This window comes from Chiloscyllium plagiosum, chromosome 12, assembly GCF_004010195.1.
Source record: "Chiloscyllium plagiosum isolate BGI_BamShark_2017 chromosome 12, ASM401019v2, whole genome shotgun sequence".
Classification (NCBI taxonomy): Eukaryota; Metazoa; Chordata; class Chondrichthyes; order Orectolobiformes; family Hemiscylliidae; genus Chiloscyllium; species Chiloscyllium plagiosum.
This window is the reverse complement of record NC_057721.1, coordinates 55438930-55459906: the sequence shown is the minus strand read 5'-3', so window position 1 is coordinate 55459906 and position 20977 is coordinate 55438930. Positions and strand designations below refer to the sequence as shown.

General features: G+C 40.3%; 1 protein-coding gene across 4 annotated transcripts in view; it reads right to left on the bottom strand.

Moving 5' to 3' along the window:
• The window catches only part of LOC122555283 (sentrin-specific protease 7-like), a 115917-nt gene extending 95773 nt beyond the window's left edge, over window positions 1-20144 (bottom strand). Inside the window, exons 1-3 of one of the 4 annotated variants that reach the window (XM_043701123.1) lie at window positions 19612-20144; window positions 6350-6458; window positions 2752-2871 (exon numbers count right to left, since the gene is read on the bottom strand). In XM_043701123.1, coding sequence (XP_043557058.1) covers window positions 2752-2871; window positions 6350-6439 — 210 coding nt within the window. In that variant the 5' untranslated portion in view covers window positions 6440-6458; window positions 19612-20144. The remainder of the gene's footprint in view (window positions 1-2751; window positions 2872-6349; window positions 6459-19611) is intronic. The other 3 variants (XM_043701120.1, XM_043701124.1, XM_043701122.1) reach the window with 3 other exon arrangements.
• Between the last annotated feature and the right edge of the window lie 833 nt (window positions 20145-20977).

Sequence of the window (20977 nt, the reverse complement as noted above, 5' to 3'; positions counted from 1 at the left end):
CACGTCGGGGGGGAAATTGTGGTCCTTGAAGAAGGAGGCCATCTGGGTTGTGCGTTTTTGGAACTGGTCCTCCTGGGAGTAGATGCGGCGGAGTCGAAGGAATTGGGAGAATGGGTTGGCGTTTTTACAGGGGGCAGGATGGGGGGAGGTGTAGTCCAGGTAGCTGTGGGAGTCGGTTGGTTTGTAGTAGATGTCCGTGTTGATTCGGTCGCCTGAGATAGAAATAGAAAGGTCGAGGAAGGGGAGGGAGGAATCTGAGACTGTCCAGGTGAATTTGAGGTTGAGGTGGAAGGTGTTGGTGAAGTGGATGAACTGTTCAACCTCCTCGTGGGAGCACGAGGCGGCGCCGATACAGTCATCGATGTAGCGGAGGGCCACAACATGACCTCCCAACTCCTGTCGTCAATACTCTGACCAATAAAGGAAAGCACACCAAATACCTTCTTCACTATGCTATCTACCTGCAACTCCACTTTCAAGGAGCTATGAACCTGCACTCCAAGGTCTCTTTGTTCAACACTCTCTAGGACCTTACCATTAAGTGTATAAGTCCTGCTAAGATTTGCTTTCCCAAAATGCAGCACCTCGCATTTATCTGAATTAAACTCCATCTGCCACTTCTCAGCCCATTGGCCCACCTGATCAAGATCCTGTTGTCCACTACACCTTCTTACTTCAGGGTGAATCTTGTGAATTTTACTTCCACAACAAAGGCCTACGTTTCAGTTCACCTTTGGAATTCAGAAGCAGAGCTGGACTGTGTTCTGTGAAGTTCTTTACATTAAGTTGTGAACAAGTTACAGTCTCACTAAACACAAGAGTCTAATAATTGCTTAGTGTCTTTATAGATTGCTGTGCATTACGTATAACAGATTATAACACATTATACTGGTTAGAATACTTCCACAAACAATGTCTAAAATATTTTTATTGTCCTTTCAACAATATACGTTGCGAAACTAATCTGTATTCTAACTGTCTGAAGCCAACTCTTATTTCCACAGAAATTCTCAGCAGACAAATGAGTTATTGTTTCAGGTCTGTGATCTTTCGTGATAAATTCTGATTCACATCTAAAACAATAACTGGGTTTCTTTCTCAAAATACTTTGACAACAACTCAGTATTTCCTATTCTTGTGTCAGATATGCAGAATTTGGAGCATTTTGCTTTTACATTACCGCCCACCTGAAAACATGCTTGCTACTGGAAAGCATAACCTGCATGATAGCTGGCCATAAAATAAATAATTACTTTTGAAACAGGATTGAAAGCAGCTTCAGGGAAACAAACAGAAAAATATATCAACACACTTCAGAAGAAGGAATAAAAACGGTACACAAAAATTGTGTACAAAATGGTAAAATATTCATAGTGGTAGGAAGGAGAGGAAGGGTGTACAGGAAAGAGCCCTCAGACAGACGAATGTTTAACAGGGTCAGGTAAGTTAGAAATTTTATTGCACAGAAGGAAGCCATTTGACCTATCATTTCTGCATTGGCTCAAAAAGAGTTATATATCCAACGGCACTTTCCAGCTTTTGGTCCACAGCTGTATAAATTGCAACACTTCACGTGTTTATCCAAATAACTTGTAAGTGTGCTGAGTTTCGCCTTCTAATATCTCTTCAAGTAATGATTTCCAAACTGTCAGCAACACTGAGCACCCATCCAAAAATTGTTTTTTCAACTATTGTGTACCATCCTAACAACTCCTAGCAGCCTCACAGCGCCAGAGACCCGGGTTCAATTCCCGCCTCAGGCGACTGACTGTGTGGAGTTTGCACATTCTCCCCGTGACTGCGTGGGTTTCCTCCGGGTGCTCCGGTTTCCTCCCACAATCCAAAAATGTGCAGGTTAGGTGAATTGGCCAGGCTAAATTGCCCGTAGTGTTAGGTAAGGGGTAAATGTAGGAGAATGGGTCTGGGTGGGTTACGCTTCGGCGGGTCGGTGTGGACTTGTTGGGCCGAAGGGCCTGTTTCCACACTGTAGGTAATCTAATTCAAATCTAACTTGCTTAAATCTTTTGGCAGTCTCATGGAGTTAAACTACTGAATTTTTAAGTGCACCAAATTATGCAGTGAACTACATTTGTAAGTTAGGCTCATGCTTACTACTTGTTTTTTTTTAAGCCAACTGAGTTGGTATTAACCATGTGATAATGCTATCGTGTAGTTGTCCACAGTTGAGCCTTATGGAAGAAAAAGACAGTGAAAGATAGAGAAATGAAAGCTTCCCTCTCATAATCACAATGTAATGATTTCAGCTACAAAACAAATGCATGATTATCAAGTTAAAAACAAGATTGAGCTAATGGCTGTTGGGCCGCCCAAAGTCCCATAGCTATGGTGAACATTCAGTCTCTATGCTCACATTGGATATGACAGCATTGTTCCTGGTTTAGCAACCAATATTCTGGAGATTGTGAATTCAAATTAAATAAATCTGGTGTAAATGCACTTATCAGTAATTGTGAGCATGTAACTATTAGATTGTCTTTAAAAACTAATAGTGTATTAATCATCTTTAGGAAAATAAACTATTCATCCTTAGACTACATAAGTAATTCCAGATACACAACAACTAGTTGATTTTTTTGATCTCTGAAATAACACCCAGTTTCACCATCTTCAAGAGCAATTACAGTGGACAATAAAACGCTGGTTATGCCAGTATCTACCATGAAAGAACAAAGAAAGCATTAAGATCAGAAACTTAGACAAGATACATAAAGTCTTTTTACTTCAACTCACATGCGACGGTCTTAAATTTTCAATTCTGGAATCAGTAAGTCGGGATAGAGGAGAATGAGTCTCTACATTGTCCTTCTCTGTGACTTTTTTCTTCTTTGGAATTTTAAATTTGTCCCCAGACTAGAAACAGAAGAAAATCATTCAATGTTGAAATAAAATTTTCAAAAAGAATTAGAATGCCAAGACACTTCATCAAATTAGTACAAGCTTTAATATAAAAATATCCATTAATTTGGAATTTAAAGAAATAGACATTCTAAATGAAAGTAAAAATAAATACTTTGCAATTCAGTGTAGTTAAAGAAATAAAATCATTTTGCAGTGCAATCTAGATAAGCACATTTAAAGGGAGTTTGTATGGGTACCCAGACAGATCAATATTTTACAGCATGACAGGCTGGACTTCATGAAGCAAATTGAAATAATCAGCAACCTGAATATAAATTTGACCTTTCATGGCTAGAGTGATGCTCCCTAGTAGTAATTATTAATTTAGTACTCAGTTAAAAACTCAATTACTCTTCATTTAACAATATAACTTTTTCCAAAGGTCTTTACAGTGAGATATGAATAATACAGCAATGGAAGTTCTCATCAGTTCAATTACTTCTGATTAAATGATATTGAAGGAAACATCAATGATACACCCTTGAATTAGCATGGGAATACAGCCAAGCAACTTCTGGATATCGAACTGCAAATGTGCTACCAACTCCAGAAATCACAACTCTGAAACGGTCAATAATGGTGGCAGATGCTGAAAACATTGCTGCCATAATCATCATGAAATCTTGATGTATTAAAGCAAGATGTCACTGTATGAGAAATTAGTAACATCAACAATCACAATAATGAATCAGGCCAGGAAGGGCCTCTTCTGCAATTTTAAACTCTGAATCACTCTTTATAAAGTATAATTTTCACAAGCATATTTACAGCTCTTCACAATGTAGAAAGTTTGAATTTTGCCACATAATTGTAAAAATGTTGAACTAAGTTGAGATAAGGAACAATGGAGTTGACACGGACCATCATCTATGAGCAGCAAACTAATGCACAGAGATGACAATTTTCCATCACAACATGACCAAAAGAAGCATCCACAAAAGGTGGGTGGTGGTGGTAGCAGGGTGGTCATACTGGTTCCAAACCATCCATGGTTTAAGCATTTCTCACTAGTTTTACATAAGCAATGTCATTTATTTGGTCCTTGGGGTATGGGAGATACTGATAAAACAGTTTTATTGCCCATCCAATTGTCTCTACAGTTAACCATGCAGTTGAGTTTTTACAAAAATGCAAAAGTTTTTGTGATCCTTACTTCTACTGATGCTAACTATCAAGTATAATTTCTCAGTTTCAATGGTAGGATTTAAACTTAACGTCAGCATTGCTAGACTTATGGTAAGATTGCTAGATCACTGCTTGCTTTCTATAATCCTGAAAAATCTGACTTGATGTGAGATAACACAACACAGAACAAAAGCAAAATAAGATGGTCAGAGATGATGGATGCCAAAGTGAAAAGAAATTACTAAAGGAAGGGTAATCTTGATCTCACGGCTCTTTACAAAATAGAAAGATAAAGCAATTCTGAAGGAATCCTACACAAGGTTTCACTTCCAAAAAAAATCTCAAACCCTTAAAATTCAATTGTTATTGTTAAAAAGAATTGCCTACTTTAAACATAAATTCAGAAGGAGAGTATCTTCCTGGGGAGTTAGGAGGGGTAACAAAAGCACCAACTTGAATTCCTTAGTTCTTTGATATAAATTGACCTGTCGGCAAGATGGCAGCAGAATAAGATGCTTCAACTGGAGCTCATCTGCTCCATCTGTTCTTTTTTCTTTTATTCCCCTCCACCTCCCCCCATTTTCTGCATTGGGGGAATGGAGGAGCTGACAAGCTCCATAGGCTAATCGTGGAGCAGCAGCCAACTCGGGGAAAGCAGTTCCGGGGCAAAGGTCGGTACATGGGAAGCAGTCCCGGGGTGGCAGCCGGCACAGGGAAAGCAGTGCTGGGACAGAGGCTGGCATGAGAAGTGAGTCCCAGGTGGAGGCTGGCGTGGGGAAAGCATGCCTGGAGCATCAGCTGGTGCAGGGGATGCAGTCCTGGAACTTATCTTGGCACAGCTGAGAGCGAGTACAGAGCAGACTGGAGGCTTGGAGCGGAGGTCTGGTGCAGGCAGTCGGTCAACACGTGGATGCCGCCTGTGCTGAGCTGGTGCAATGTAATGTTTATTTGAAATTTTTTAATCTGACTGTAATGTCAATTCTTTGACTATGTCTTATTTTGAACTTATTCTTTCAACACTAAAGTAATGCAATTCCTTTTCTTTTTACTCCTTGTATCTAAGATTTGTACTTATGCACTTATACCTAAGATGACGCCATCAGAGGAGACATTGTAAAACTTTTCACTGTACTCCTGTATTTGAGTACATGTGACAATAAAGGATATTCTAAATATAACAACAAAATGCTTGTACTTATACAGCAGTTTTAAAATAGGTGAAGTGCCCCAAACTACCTTCCAAGAGAGCTATTAAATGAAATTTGACACAGAGCCACATAAGACAATTAACACATGGCCTAAAACTTGATCAAATGTGCAGGTTTTCAGCAGCAACTCAAAAGGAGGTGGGGAGAGTGAGGTAGAGATGCCCAGGAAGGAAAATCCCAAGTCTAGGGTAATGCTTCACAAACCCTTTCCCACTGAGAATCCACTCCAAGGCTTGAAAATCATTGCAACGTCTTGGTGAGGGGTGGAGGGGAGATTTGAGAGCGAAGAGGAGGGTCCACCATTGCCATCTCAGTATTTGCAATTGTACCTGTAGTTGAGTGATATGGAGCTTGGTTTATTTAGGATACCTGGTCAGCATGATCTGTTTTCATGCTGTACAGCTCTGAGAAATCTGACTTTATTAAAAGGTGGTGAAGTGACATAATAAAGAAACACATTTATTGTGAAACAACTCAAAAGGTGAAACAAAGAATATTCCCTGTAATTGAAAATGTTTTTAAAAAATAAAGAATCATTCGTGGAAATCATTAATGTACACAGTAATCAGCCAAAAAATTTTTAAACAGTGCCCAGTGTTTTTGTATCCGAAATCAAAACAGCTCAATTCTAAGAACCTTCTTGGAAGTGCTACAAATGGACCTAATTAGCAAACACTCACTTGATTCATCTGGCAATGTGACCAATTTTAATGATCAAAGTTGGCTTCCAACAAAATGATTTTTATTTAAGCAAAATACCAGCACAAAAGATCACAAACCTAAATTTGTACTGTTTGTGTTCAAACTTCTTGACTATTTTACATTAGTTTTGCCAATCATAGATAAATTATACTTGGAAAAAGTGTAACCTGGTTACATTTAATTTTTCTAATTGATGATTGCCTCAGAAACGCAACTTAGATTTGTCTTCACAGCTCTCTAAAATGAATATTACATAAAACTCAATTAGTGAACAATTGACATCTTAACAGCATTAAAAAAAAAGGATTCTATAATCATTCAGTGCCTTCACCAGGAAAGCTTGGCAGAATAAACCAAAGAAGCAAAAGAAGACTTCATAGTGAAGTCTAACTTACAGAACCAAATGAAGAAATTGAAGTTGATACCTTTAATGTCCCTGGTCCATCCTGGCCAGCAGGTTGAGTTGATGCCCTACGTCTATCCATTTGGGCAGCAGTAGGATCACTATGTACAAGAATACAATTTACACAAGTGTTTGAATGTCAAAGATTACAAGCATTTTTGTCAGTATTTGTAAACTAAAATATCACAGAAAATATAAATGGCCTGTTATTTTGTTACAGTGAAAGCCTTAAAATGTCTCAAAAGAACGTGCAATATGAAATTAACCTATGGATAAATAAAGCATTATTTAACACAAAGAATGTGTTCAATAAATAATCTGCCTAAATATATTATTGAATAGAGGTAATAAGTGATTTTTCCAGAAGGTACTTCACAAAGTTTAACATACATTAAATATCTGAAGAGAGAGTACGTTAGCCAGCCAAGAGGTCAATATTGACAAAAACATAATTGAAGGTTTTAAACAGAAAATGAGAATGTGATACGTACCTCAATGTTTGTAAATAATAAGACAATCATGAATTAAATCGGCTTGAATTCATTTTTAAAAATTACTAAGCATATAGGAAAAGAGAATCACAACATGCAATACAATGCAGCATACAGCTTCACAGAAACAGATTCAATTCAAAGGAAATCGGATAATTATCTGAAGAGAAAATGTATGCAGGGTTACAAGGAAAAGCTAAGGGAGTGTGACCAGTTGAGTAGCTCTTTTTGTGATACGAAAGGCTGAATGGCCTTCCTTCTGTTGTAACCATTCTATGATTCTAGCTTTGTGAGACTTTTTTTTAAATTAACCTGTTCAGGGATATTATTACACAACTCTGGAACAGGTGAGACTTGGGCCTCCTGGTTCCGGGGTAGGGACACTACCACTGCACAAGATCCTATGACTCTAGTCTTATTACATAATGGCACATTAGATTTAATGTGTCTGATTAAATAGACTGTGGGAGGTGGCACAGGATTACCTGACAGATAGAAAATGATTCAATAGCAATTGGATAGGAAGTAGCGAAGATACACTCAAAGTGAAACTTGCAACACCCTTTACGCTTGATGTAATAGTCAATTATGTGATAGTAACAGAGAGAAATCCAAAAGCAATACACAGTCAACAAAATAAAACAATTCATTAATGAACCAATGCTTCAACTATCAAACTGTAAACAAGACAGCATTTGGATTTATTTCCTGCAATGTATCAAGGAGCTATTGAATAAAAATTACCACATAAATCTGTGCATGAAGAACAATTATAGAAGTAGCAATGTCACAAACATGCTTAAGTCATTAACTCAATATTTCATGAGCTGTTACTAGCTGAATATGTGAAGTTTTCACCTGATGTCAATTGTGGGTAAACAAATCCCCTAGGTCTTGAGGATAATTGTTCTTACTTTTCTCTTAATGAAATTCTCCTAGGTGATATGTTATTCATCCTGAACATTACTGAATAATACATAATTCCCAGAAGTTAGTTAGTATTTGATACCATGTCATGGGCACTCAAGAATCCCCATGGAACAACTGAATGGGTTGCAGAGAGAGTTCTCACAAATGGCAATACTTTGGTGAGAAAAATATTTGTTTTTCTATACAAAGTATTCAAGGCCATATTAGATACCTTTTCCATTACCCCTTCCCAAGAAATCTATGCAAACAGCACAAAATTTATAAACTTTTATTAAAAAGTCTTAATTAAAAACTAGTCAGAATCTAATAAGATCTTTTCTGACTGGGATCACAATGCATTACTTTCCAACTGAAAGGGAATTCAGGAAAATGCATTTCTTACTTGAAACTTACTGCATGTGAGAGTACTGGGAGCAAAGACAATTGACATTTTCAGAAGGAAACAGGATGGGTTTTTTTTTGAGAAATAAAACTTCTTTTAGATATTCCTTAAAAACTACCCATTTAATTAAACGTTAGCCTGAGCATGACTTTCTTTGGGTCAATATCCATTCTTGTGTCTCATCTTCAAAACCACCTTGGGAAAATTGTCCATGCTCAACATGCTCTATAAAGATGAGTTGTTGTTGAGATATTTCAGTAAACTAACCTGAAAATAAAACAACCTACACAAATAGACTAAACAGGATCGAGGTTCACAAGGAGGAAGTGTTAGCAATTCTGGAAAATGTGAAAATAATTAAGTCCCTAGGCCAGATGGGATTTATCCTTGGATTTGCTGAGAAGTCAGGGAAGAGATTGCAGAGCCTTTGGCTTTGATATTTATGTCGCCATTGTCTACAGGAATAGTGCCAGAAGTCTAGAGGATAGCAAATGCTGTCCCTTTGTTCAAGAAGGGGAATAGAGGCAACTATAGACCAGTGAGCCTTACTTTGATTGCGGGTAAAGTGGTGGAAAAGGTTATAAGAGATAGGATTTACAATCATCTAGAGATGAATAAGTTGATTGGGGTAGTCAACACGGTTTCATGAAGAGTAGGGCGTACCTCACAAACCTTATTGAGTTCTTAGAGAAGGTGACCAAATAGCGGTTGATGTGGTGCATATGGATTTCAGCAATGTGTTTGATACAGTTCCCAGTGTAGGCTAGTGCATAAAATACCGAGGTATGGGATTGAAGGTGATTTAGCACTTTGGATCAGAAATTGGCTCGCTGAAAGAAGACAGAGGGTGGTGGTTCCTCCTGGATTTCAGTTACTTGTGGTGTACCGCAAGGATCTGTTTTGAGGCCACTGCTGCCATTTTTATAAATGACCTTTATGAGAGCATAGAAGGATGGGTTAGTAAATTTGCAGATGACACCAAGGTCAGTGGAATTGTGGATTGTGCTGAAAGCTGCAGCAGAGCTGGGCTGAGAGTTAGCAAATGGAGTTTAATGCAGAAAAGTGTGAGGTGATTCATTTTGGAAGGAGCAACAAAGGAATAAAAAGAGTACTAGGCTAATGGTAAGATTCTTTGTAGTGTGGATAAACAGAGAGATCTCAGCAACCATGTATATAGATCCCTGAACGTTGGTCACCACTTAACACTGGTCTGGCTTCCTCAGAGCAGGCTCTCAGAATGAGTAGAGCTCTGACACTCCTGTTTATATTTTTTTAATTTAACCCCCACACTACCACCTAAGTGCAGTAGTGCTTATTGTTCCCCAGCAGCCATGGCATGTGAATACGTGTGAGACACAGTGAAAGACACAAAGTGCACGAATCTTTATTCAATTTCCACCAGCAGGAAGATAGGAAAACACCCGGGTGGTCAGTGACAAACACTGCCCTTCACATCAAAGGGCAGTGCTGCGTGATCAAAACAGTGAAGGGGAGGGTAGGGATTAAATCAAAATAGAGTTGGAGGGAGAAATAATGCACTCCATTCCCTGCGGCACCCACCTCTCCCTGAACAACTCCAGGGTGTTGGTGGACACCGCGTGCTCCTTCTCCAAGGACACCCGGGCCCTAACTTAACCGCGAAAGAGGGGCAGGCAGTCGGCCCTAACGACCCCCTCCATGGCCCGCTGCCTCGATCTGTTGATGGGCAGTTTGGCCAGGCCCAGGAGCAGACCCACGAGAAGGTCTTCAGATCCGCCCTCCCTCCTCCATACCGGGTGCCCAAAGATCAGGAGCGTGGGACTGAAGTGCAGCCAAAAACAGAGGAGAAGGTTTTTAAGAAAATCAAAAAGGGAGTGCAAACGCCCACACCCAATATATACATGGTCCATGGACTCCACAGCGCCACAGAACAAGCAGTTGGGCTGGGAGTCTGTGACACTCCTGTTTATTTGTTTTTTCTTTCTCTCTTTTTTTAAACCCCCACAATTCCCTTTTTTTTTTTAAAATTTAACCCCCACACTACCACCTAAGTGCGGTAGTGCTTATTTTTTCCCCAGACACTTCTGCTTTTTTTTTCTCTTTTATTTTACAAAGTGCACGAATCTTTATTCAATTTCCACCACCAGGAAGACAGGAAAACACCCAGGTGGCCAGTGACAAGCACTGCCCTTCACATCAAAGGGCAGTGCCACTCCTGTTTATTTATTTTTTTTTAGTGACAAACACTGCCCTTCACATCAAAGTGCAAGCACACCTGCTTTTCTTTTTTTTTTCTTTTTATTCCACCACCAGGAAGAATCCCCTGTTTATTTATTTATTTATTTTTAACCCCCACACTACCACCTAAGTGCGGTAGTGCTTATTTTTTCCCCAGACACTCCTGTTTATCTCTGTCAGCCAGGGCTCCCTGATTGGCAGCCCCAATCAGGGAAGTCATATTCTGAAATCCACTTGGCTGACCTTGTTACAATCAATACATTCCTTCCCCTCCAAGTCCAGAACATTGGCCTGTTCTTTTTCTTGTAGCGTTTCTGAGGCATTTTTGCACCAGGTCCAGTTCCTCTGATTCCACCTGGGATATGGGTAGGCTCTACCAGACCATAGCTCGCCTTTTGCAGCTTGAACATTTAAGAAATTAATCCTCTTCTTCCGGTGTTAATGGCACCAAGGCTGCAATATCTGCAGTCCATCTCAAACTCAGATATTTCTCAGATACTAGACAGAGGGGGAGAACACATGAGCTCGGACAGCCTTTCTGGCTGTTCTGAGGGGCCAGAAATCTTTTGCTTCTATCCCATATGCACGTTTGCAGCTTTCATGTGGTCTGGGTTCAGAACTTTGTATACCATGAGACCTGACCTCACATCGGCCATGCCTCTTACCCATGCAGAGCCATTCGTGTAATTTTGGCACCAAACTTCAACTTCATCCCCTGAAGTAAACTCTCTCTCTCGCTTCGAGGATCTTATGTCTGGCATTAGCATTCTGGATGCTGTTGTTTCACACCCTACTGCCCAGACCTTGCAGAGATCAGATTTAAACTGCTGTGGAATCTTCTTCCCATTCACAATACTGCTGGATCCATCCCTCAAGTTGCCTGATAAAGAAACAGCCTTTACTAGATAACAAACTGTCCCATTTCCTGTTTGATTAAGCCTGCCTTCAAAGTTTAGACTTCTTTCTGTCAGACCATTGGATGATGGATCATATGGAGCTGTCCTTTTATGTCAAATGCAATTTGACTTTAGGAAATACTCAAATCCCCTGCTGGTAAATGATGGCCCATTGTTTGGGACCAACACTTCTGGGAGGAATCCATGCATTGCAAAAGATGCTCGCAGCTTTTCTATCAATCATACATGTTTGATTCACGAACCCTACGTAAGTCCAAACACTGAGTGCCCACAATGACTAACAACATTGAACCCATGAAAAAGGGCTGGCATAGTCAACTTGTAACCGAGTCCAGGGTTTACCCTGCCATTCCCACGCATGAAGGAGCTGCTGGTGTTAATTTGTGACCTTATTAGCATTCTGAGCACTGCCCCACTAACACAGCTATATCTGAATCCATCCTGGCCACCAGACATAACTTCTTGCCAACATCTTCATTTTAGACACCTCAGATGAGCCTGGTGGAGTTCAGGGTCTGGCAACCTTTACTCAGGACAATCACACATCCAAATAAGATATCTTGCTCTATGGTGATCTGGTCTCGCCAGATCCAGAAATGTTTCAATTCTGGCTGTTGACTGGCCCTTTTGTTTCCCTAACCACTACCAGTTGCTTTAGTTTTGTCAGGCCAGATCTTTTTATATCCACAGTCGGATATTGTCAGTGGTGACCAGAAGGGTGTCCAGAAAGTTTAAAACCAGACAGACTCTTCCAATAGTGGCACCACTAGTGGCATATCTGCCAACAGGAGGCTGCTTAAGGCACCTGCATTTGCTACTTGGCCTCCCAGCCAATGCTCCAACTTGAAATTGTATGCACTTAGAATGAGAGCCAAACGTTGAATTTGACTTGAAGCTATGGACGGCATGGGCTTGTCCTCAGAGTGGCCGTAGCAGGGGTTTATAGTATATTACAATTACAAATCTAAGTCAGAAAAAGGGTATTGGTGGAACTTTCACACAGCAAAGATGACAGCCAAACCTTCTTTCTCTATCTAGGCATACTTGCACACTGCTCCGGAATCTTATGCCATTGGGTGCTGCTCTCCACTGAGCCATCTATGAGCAAACACTACCCCAATACAGTGCGGGAAGGCAACACACGTCAGCACTTGATCTCAATTGTGATCAGTGTACCAAAACCTTGGTAGATGATAGCTGTTTCTTCACTTCCCTAAAAGCTACATCTTGGCGACGAGATCATTTCCAAGGCAGTCCCTTTTCCAATAGGGGATGCAAGGGTGTCAGGATGGAGGCCAGGTTGCATATGAGCTTTCCATAATAATTCACCAATCCAAAAGACCTAAGCTCCAGTACATATGTGGGAGCCAGGGCACCTCTGATCGCCCTCAATTTATCTTCCAAAGCATCTATCCAGGTCTTGTCGACTGTAGCCCAAGTAGGACACTTAGGGTGCCTGGAACACACATTTTCCCCTTCCAAGGCATAATGCCCACCTTGGAGAAACATCTATGTCCAAGTTCTCCAAGTCCTCTTTATTGGTTGTCCCTGTTATTAGCATGTCATCCAATTAAGTGGTGACTGGGGTAGACCTTGTAAAATGTTTGGCAATGTCTGCTGAAAAATGGCACAGGCTGATACCAATTTTTAATATACTGCCATTTAGGGTAAGAACCCTTATGGGTATTAACTGTAGCATACTTCTGGGAATCCTCATCTAACCACAATTGTAGGTACACATGGCTCATATCCAGCTTCCTGAAGGACAATACTCCCGTCAACTGTGCATATAAGTCCTTTATGTGAAGAACTGGGTATTTGTCCAGCTGCGAAAAGCAGTTTACTGCTTATTTAAAATCCACACAAAGGCGAACCTACCCATCAGGCTTCACAGTTGTTATGAACGGTGCTGGCCATTTCCCAAACTGGACTGGTTTGCTGATTCCTTCGTTTTTCACCCTAATTTCTGCCTCTACTTTTGCACACAAGGCAAATGGCACTGGGCGGGCCTTGCAGAATCATGGGATTGCTTCCTGGTCAAGGCGCAAGATCGCCTTGGCCCCTTTAATAGTCCCTAGAACTTCCTGAAAGACTTCCAGGTAATTAGTTAGAATTTCACTCAGACAGCCTTTTTCTAGCCAAAAAATGTTGAGACAATCAAGGTCAATCTTTTCCAATCAATTTCACACGAACAGGCTTGAGCCAGAGCCTTTTTATTACAATCAGTGGTAACTGAACCAGCTGCTTCTCGAACCAGAGTGGAGCAAAAGTTGCACCCTTAATGTGTAAAAGGTTCCATGCTACGGATTCTCAGTCTAGCTGATTTATGCAAGGGTTGCAGTCCAGAGCACATTTTGTTTAAGACTGATTCTGCAATTGCTAATACAGCCGCACTTGTACTGACCGCCATGAGAACCGGATGACCATTTAACTAGACTTTTAAACTGATTGGTTATAATTTTTATGTTGCTAAGCAGTTTAATTGTTCCAAGCCAGACGTAGGTGGGCTTTCCAGGATATGCACTCTCCTGGATACCAAACTGTGAGTCCTCTTACTCAATTCAGGCCTAGTGGAACTCTTCTGCTGCCGTGAGCCCGCATATCAGCAGCAACTACAATGGCTTGCCAGCCTGGATCCTAAAGAAAATTTTAACCGGATGGTTGAGGCTTAGCTTTTATTTGGGGTTTTGCTGTGGGCTGACCTCATGTCCCTTTGTTTAGGGTATATCCTGAGTGAGGCTGTACTCAAGTGGTGCTCCCCCAAGCTTGGGAATACCCTGCAAGTCATATCCTCCACTTGTTGCGTTATCAATGATAAGGCTAGTTGTAGTGCCTGTTTGAAGTCCAGTTGGGCTTCAGTTAGTAGACACTTTTGCAGGGTTACATCATTAATTTCACTTACCAAATGGTCTCTCAACATCTCATGAAAAGTTAAACCAAAGTCACATGCCTCTGCCAGTCGTCTTAACCTCGTCAAAAATTCCAACACATTCCCCTGCTTCTCAAACTGCCAAATAAAACCGATAGCATCTCAGAATTAGAGAAGGCTTGTGGTCATAATATTCCTTAACTAAATCAGTTAACTCTGGAAGGGCTTTATTTTCTGGTTTCTTCAGGAAATGTTTGACTCCTAATAACTGAAAAGTTGCACATGCACAAGCTGTCAAGCGAATTGCTCATTGCTTCTCATCTGCCCCAATGTCCTAACATTTCTTTCCATATATTGGGCCCAAACTTTGAAAGCAGGATCGAACAAGACAAGCTTACCAAATAATGCCATACTGCCAGAAATACTTACCCTAAGATGACTGTGATTAGCAAATTTCTTCAAGAGCATTTTCTTTTCCCCTCATCACCACTGAAATAACTTCATGGAGGCTGGTATCACATCTCCAAGTCACCCTGAATTTACATGCGCATAGCATCTGAAACTGGTCTGGCTTGCCCAGAGTAAGCTCTCAGTGAGCAGAACCTCACTCCTGTTTAGATCTGTCAGCCAGGGCTCCCTGATTGGACCAGGCTAACAGCCCCAAGTAGGGAACTCATTCTGTTAGGTTCACGTGGATCACGGTTACAATCACTACAAAAACAGCTCTTTTTTTCTTAACTATGCGTGCAAAAACAAAATCTGAGCTTCAGTCCAAATCAAACAAAATGAAGATTGTAAATCATCTGCTAAATTTAAAAATAAATGAATTGCCAAATCTGAGAAATTTAAGGTCTCAGCATAAAGTTGTACACCCAGCTGCAGGACAGGTGTACAATATGGATATTAAAGTGAAGTGATTTGTCACTAACATCTTACGTAGAGAATGATGAATAGAAGCTATAAATCTCTTTATGCAAAAATATAAAAGCAATCATTTAAGAATTATAATGCAATCTCTTTCACAATGCTGAACATGTATGGAAAACAGCAAGAAATTCCATGATTTGGAAAAACACCTTTAATGAGCAAATTAAATGGAGAAAGGTGATTAATCTGTTAATTCAATTTATCTCTCTCCACAGATGCTGCAAACTATTTCCAATAATGTTTTAAGTTATACTTCGATAGATGCTTGTTGTTTTACTGCAATATCAAAACAATTAGTGTTTGAAGAAAAATCATCCTTCGTGCCAATGGTTTCCAGAAACTCTCCTAACACCAAATTAGGCATTATTTCTCAGATTGTAAAGTGTGTAAAAACCTTTCAGAGTAAGCTACCCAAGTTCTCTCAGTATTTTAACAGCTTTTCCCACAAGCCCACATTGAGTTTGACAGATTCACCCTGTTGGAAAATGGCATGTGGTTCAAAAGAGAGGAAAAACTAAAAAACTTTAGCATAACCTTATATATCCACCAAGTATTAAGTGAAGGTTTTTCCTCCCAAAATAAGAATGCCCAAATAGTTGGTGCAAATATAAGGGTCGCAATCTGTGGCCATCAATAACAGTGAAAGATGGATTTATTCTGAAATATGCACTGAAGCACTTATATGGAAAATGTACTTTAAGTGTGAAAGTTTAGTGATATATCAAATACTGCCTTTCATAATTCTTTACACAAAAACTGTAAATATTGAGAATCAAGGACTATTTCAACAGCTACCACAAATGTATTTTGAAGTCTGGTGATCTGTTATTCAACTCATTAACTTTAAAGGAATGTTACTGAAAACACAAAGGTCATGCTTAACAAAAAAAAACACTATCAAGTTGTACATGCAAAACAAAACAAAGAACTGTTTCATATCATAAGTTTAATTTTCGTGGACTGTTGTATTTACTGTGGGGACTTAAAATAATGTTTATGAATTTTGTGTTACCATATTCAGTACAAACTGCAAAACAATCAATCAATGGGTTTTTAGCAAACAATAAAGATTGATTAAAAACACAACAGAACATTTTTATACTTTGTTCTTCCAAAATTGCACTAAATCTAGCACAACATTTTGATTTGTAATAATAGGAGGACATGCAGATAATTTTTTTTAATCAAATTGTTTAACATTTAGATGGGTGAACGGAATACAACTCAAATTGCAAAGTGCAATATTTGAAGAGAAACATAGTTAACACAAAAAATTGACACAAGAGTGGACACAATAATGGAGATCCAAGAGAAGTAGGCAGGAGTATCCACATCAGGTTGCTGGCAAATAAAGAAACCGCTCCCAGTTAACTGGAGGCGGTAAGGGCTTAACGCAGGAATCTCATCTGCTTGCAGAATTGTCAATTAGTTTCAGTAATAAGCAATATGACACCAATTATCAACACAATTTACTGGTGGCAGAGGATGCTAAGCAATAGTGGTACAGTGCCTTCCAAGGAGTTGATCTGGTACGATACCTGGCCATGATATATTCTGAATATTAAATCGATCAACAAGAAACCCCAAAAATGAAACAAATTTGATCAGTCATCGACTTTGCTCCGAAAACAGACTGGCAGCTGAGGGATTAAACTGAAGCTGCATGGTTCTCTGAAGCCTCTCAAATGCTATCCAGTCCAGAGATGCCTCTCAAGGAATTGTGTGTCAGGTTGGGACAAAGGCTGCTGAAAGCCACCTTGCTACCACCAAATTCGCGCCCACTTACTCTGCACAATTTCTGTTATGTATTTTCATTTCAGGCTTCCAGCACCTGCAATATTTTACTTCTATAATAGCATGTTCGGGGTTTTATATTTCTGATCACTCCTCCTATAAAACCAGTTTGTTTTTAACCACAAGCAAAATATTAACAGATTTTATTCGTATGCCTTTTTCAACCCAAATTCAGTTTCATATTGATCATAGAGTCATGGGGATATACAGCACGGAAATAGACACTGTGGTCCAATTCGCCCATGCTGACCAGATAGCCGAAAAAATTCTAGTCACATTTGCCAGCATTTGGCCCACATCTCTCTAAACCCTTCTTATTCAAATACCAGTCCACTTGCCTTTTAAATGTTGTAATTGTACCAGCCTCCACCACTTCCTCTGGCAGCTCAATCCACACATGCAACATGCTCAGCATCAAAAAGTTGCCCCTTAGATCCCTTCCACATCTCAAATCATCATAAACTTATACGCTCTAATTTTGGACTATCCCACCCCAGGGAAAAATACCTTGTCTATTCACCCTATCCATGCCCCTCATGATTTTACAAAGGTCTAGGAGGTCACTCCTCAGCCTCAGGAAGCTCCAGGGAAAATAGCCCCAATCTATTCAGCCTCTCCCTAAAGCTCAAATCCTCCAACACTGGCAACATCCTTGTAAATCTTTTCTGAACCCTTTCAAGTTTTACAACATCTTTCCAATAGGAAAGAGACCAGTATTGCACACACTATTCCAATAGTGGCCTAACCAATGTCCTGTGCAGCCGCAACATGACCTCCCAACTCCTGTACTCAATACTCTGACATTAAGTGTATAAGTCCTGCTAAGATTTGCTTTCCCAAAATGCAGCACCTCGCATTTATCTGAATTAAACTCCATCTGCCACTTCTCAGCCCATTGGCCCATCTAATCAAGATCCTGTTGTAATCTAAGGTAACATTCTTCGCTGTCCATTGCACTTCCAATTTTGGTCTAATTTGCAAACTTACTAACTATACCTCTTCTGCTCACATCCAAATCATTTATATAAACAATGAAAAGTAGTGGACTCAGCACCGATCCTTGTGGCATTCCACTGGTCACAGGCCTCCAGTCCGAAAAACAACCCACCACCATCCTTTGTCTTTTACATTTGAACCAGTTTTGTATCCAAATGGCTAGCTCTTCCTGTATTCCATGAGATCTAACCTTGTTAACCAGTCTCCCATGGGGAATCTTGTCAAACAGCTTGCTGAAGTCCATATAGATCATGTCCACCATTCTGCCTTCATCAATCCTCTTTGTTACTTCTTCAAAAAACTCAACCAAGTTTGTGAGACATGATTTCCCATGCACAAAGCCATGTTGACTAGCCCTAACCAGTCCTTGCCTCACCTGTGGCTATCGATGATTCAAATATCTCAGCAAGGGGACCAGCAATCACTTCCCAGAGTTCTAGGGTACACCTGATCATATCCTGGGGACTTAGCGACCTTTATGTATTTTATGACATCCAGCATCTCCCCTTCGTAATATGGATATTTTTCAAGTTGTCACTATTTATTTCCCATTTTCTATCTTCCATATCCTTCTCCACAGTAAACACTGTTGCAAAATACTCATTAGTATCTCCCCCATCTCCTATGGTTCCATACATAAACAGCCTTGCCAATCTTTATCTTTCCTTAGTTACCCCTTTGGCCTTAATGTATTCGTAGATCAGGAGAAACTAATCCGAAAAACATCTTGACTCACAGTGAGCAGTACTACAGAGGGACTACAGTTTTTTTTAAGATCAAAATTAGTGCTAGATGTCAGTCATTTTAATCTGTGGAAAACCTGAACAAAGTTCTTAAGTTAGCGCAGCATCAACACCAAACAATAGTCATTTCCAGAGAATTTGTTTATATACACAATACTAAACAAAATCAGTCATACAACACAGAAACAAATCTTTCACTCCAACCAGTCCATGTCAAGCACAATCCTAAACTAAACTAGTCCCACCTGCCTGCTCCTGGCCCATATCGTCCCAAATTTTTCCTATCATGTATCCATCCAAATGTCTTTTAAACGCTGTAATTGTACTCACATCCACCACTTCCTCAGGATGTTCATTCCACACACAAACCACCCTCTGCGTTAAAAAAAATTGCCTGTGACGTATTTTTTAAAATCTCTTTCTTGTCACCTTAAAAATGTGCCGCTTCGTCTTGAAATTCCCCATCTTAGAGACAATTACCATCAACTATCTATATGTCTGGTTGCTTTATAAACGTCTATCAGGTCACTGCTCAACCTCCTATGCTCCAGTGAAAAAAAGCCTCAGCCTATCCAGCCTTTCTTTATAGTTCAAACCTGCCATACCCAGCAACATCTTGGTAAACAAAAGACAAGTGTGAATTTCCTAATTCAAAAAAAACTTCGCATCTTTTTTTCCAACAAGGTAATGCTGATTTACGAGTGAGTGAATGAAAATCAGAGGTTTAAGCGTTAAGGATGAAGAGCTGATTGTATTTGATAAAATTGCAGAAATCGGAGGTTTACGTGTTACTAAAGATTGAGTAGGTTATATTTTATGGATTTGCAGAAACGGATGCTTAACATCCCCCCCCCCCCCCAACCCCATGAAAGATTTACATTCGCATAACAAGAAAATAAACCAAAAACAAAATACAGTTGACAGTCAACTAGCAACAACACCTGAACTTGATCCAAAAAAATTCAACAACAAGGAGATCCGCACTCACCTGAAGAGCAAGCGGCTGGGATCTAGACGGGGGAATTATGAGGCGAAAATTAAAAAAGCAAGAGGAAGAAAACGAAAGCACAAACAGAGCGGGCTCACTGCTTTCAATCCGTCATCGGGCAGGAAACTCGGTAACGGTCAGAGCAAACATCCACAGGCCGCGGGTACACAGACACACAGAGAGAGAGAGAGAGAGCAGGCCCCAGGACAGGTCAGGACCGACCTGACTACAACCGGCCCGCGGCCTACAGTCAGGCCCAGAGCAAGGCCTAGGCCGTGCGGCCCCCCAGCCAGCCCTCCGTCACTGAAAATGAAGCAACGCCAAAAAGACCAACAATCAACCTCTCCCGTCACTCACTCACTCTGTCGCTCTCTCTCAGGAAGGAAGGAATCTTCATCACGCCGGAAGGGGAGGAGCAAAGATTAAGGCTTCCCCCCAAAAAAATAAGTCCCTCCAAGTTGGCGGACAAAAATGTTGGGGAAAAAAAGTTTCTCTCCGCCTTCACGATGAAGGGGAAACAGTATGCAGTCCGGACAGAAACATGCCATTGCCTGTAGTTTTACTGCAGTCCCTCTTTTTAAATAAAATAACTACGTTATTAAAAATTACATGTATCCGTTATGCTTCTCTTTTACATAAGTATCACAGACTAACGTCTGTATTCCATGAACGTTTGTGTGGTTAGCACTAGCTAAATCACATGTAATCTACTGATATGCTACTCTTGATAAAATCAAAAGAGGGAGGTAATGGTCCAAAAGAACTTGGCTGCTCGAATGGGTTTGGCAGGAGGTGGTGAAGGAGTCAGCAAAAGAGAAAAATCATATTTGACTTCATTCTCACCAATTTAATTACCACAGATAGTCCCGTCTTCACAATGAGGATGCCCCCTATCATGTGTGGTAGTACCACTGATAAATGAACTTCAAAACAGATCAAGCAACACAGGATTGGCATCCGTGAGGAACCGTGAGCCAACAGCAGCCGAGTTGTACTGACACAAACAGCAACTTCACGGCCCAGCACATCTTCAACTCTACCATTACCATCAAGTCTGGTCCAATGAAGTGTGCAGAAGACATACCAAGAGGAACATTAGACATACCAAAAAATTAGATATACACCTGGTGAAGCTACAAAACAGGAATACCTCCAAACATTATAGGTAACAAGTGATAAGCAGTTCTACAACCAAACAGAGCAGATTTAACCTCTTAAATCCTGCCACATCCAGTTCTGAATGGTGGTGGACTCTGTGGAGGGGAGTGCACAAGTATCCCTATCCTCGATGATGCGGAGCCCAGTACATCGGTACAAAAGACACAGCTACAGCAATCTTCAGCCAGAAATGCCAAGTGGATAATTG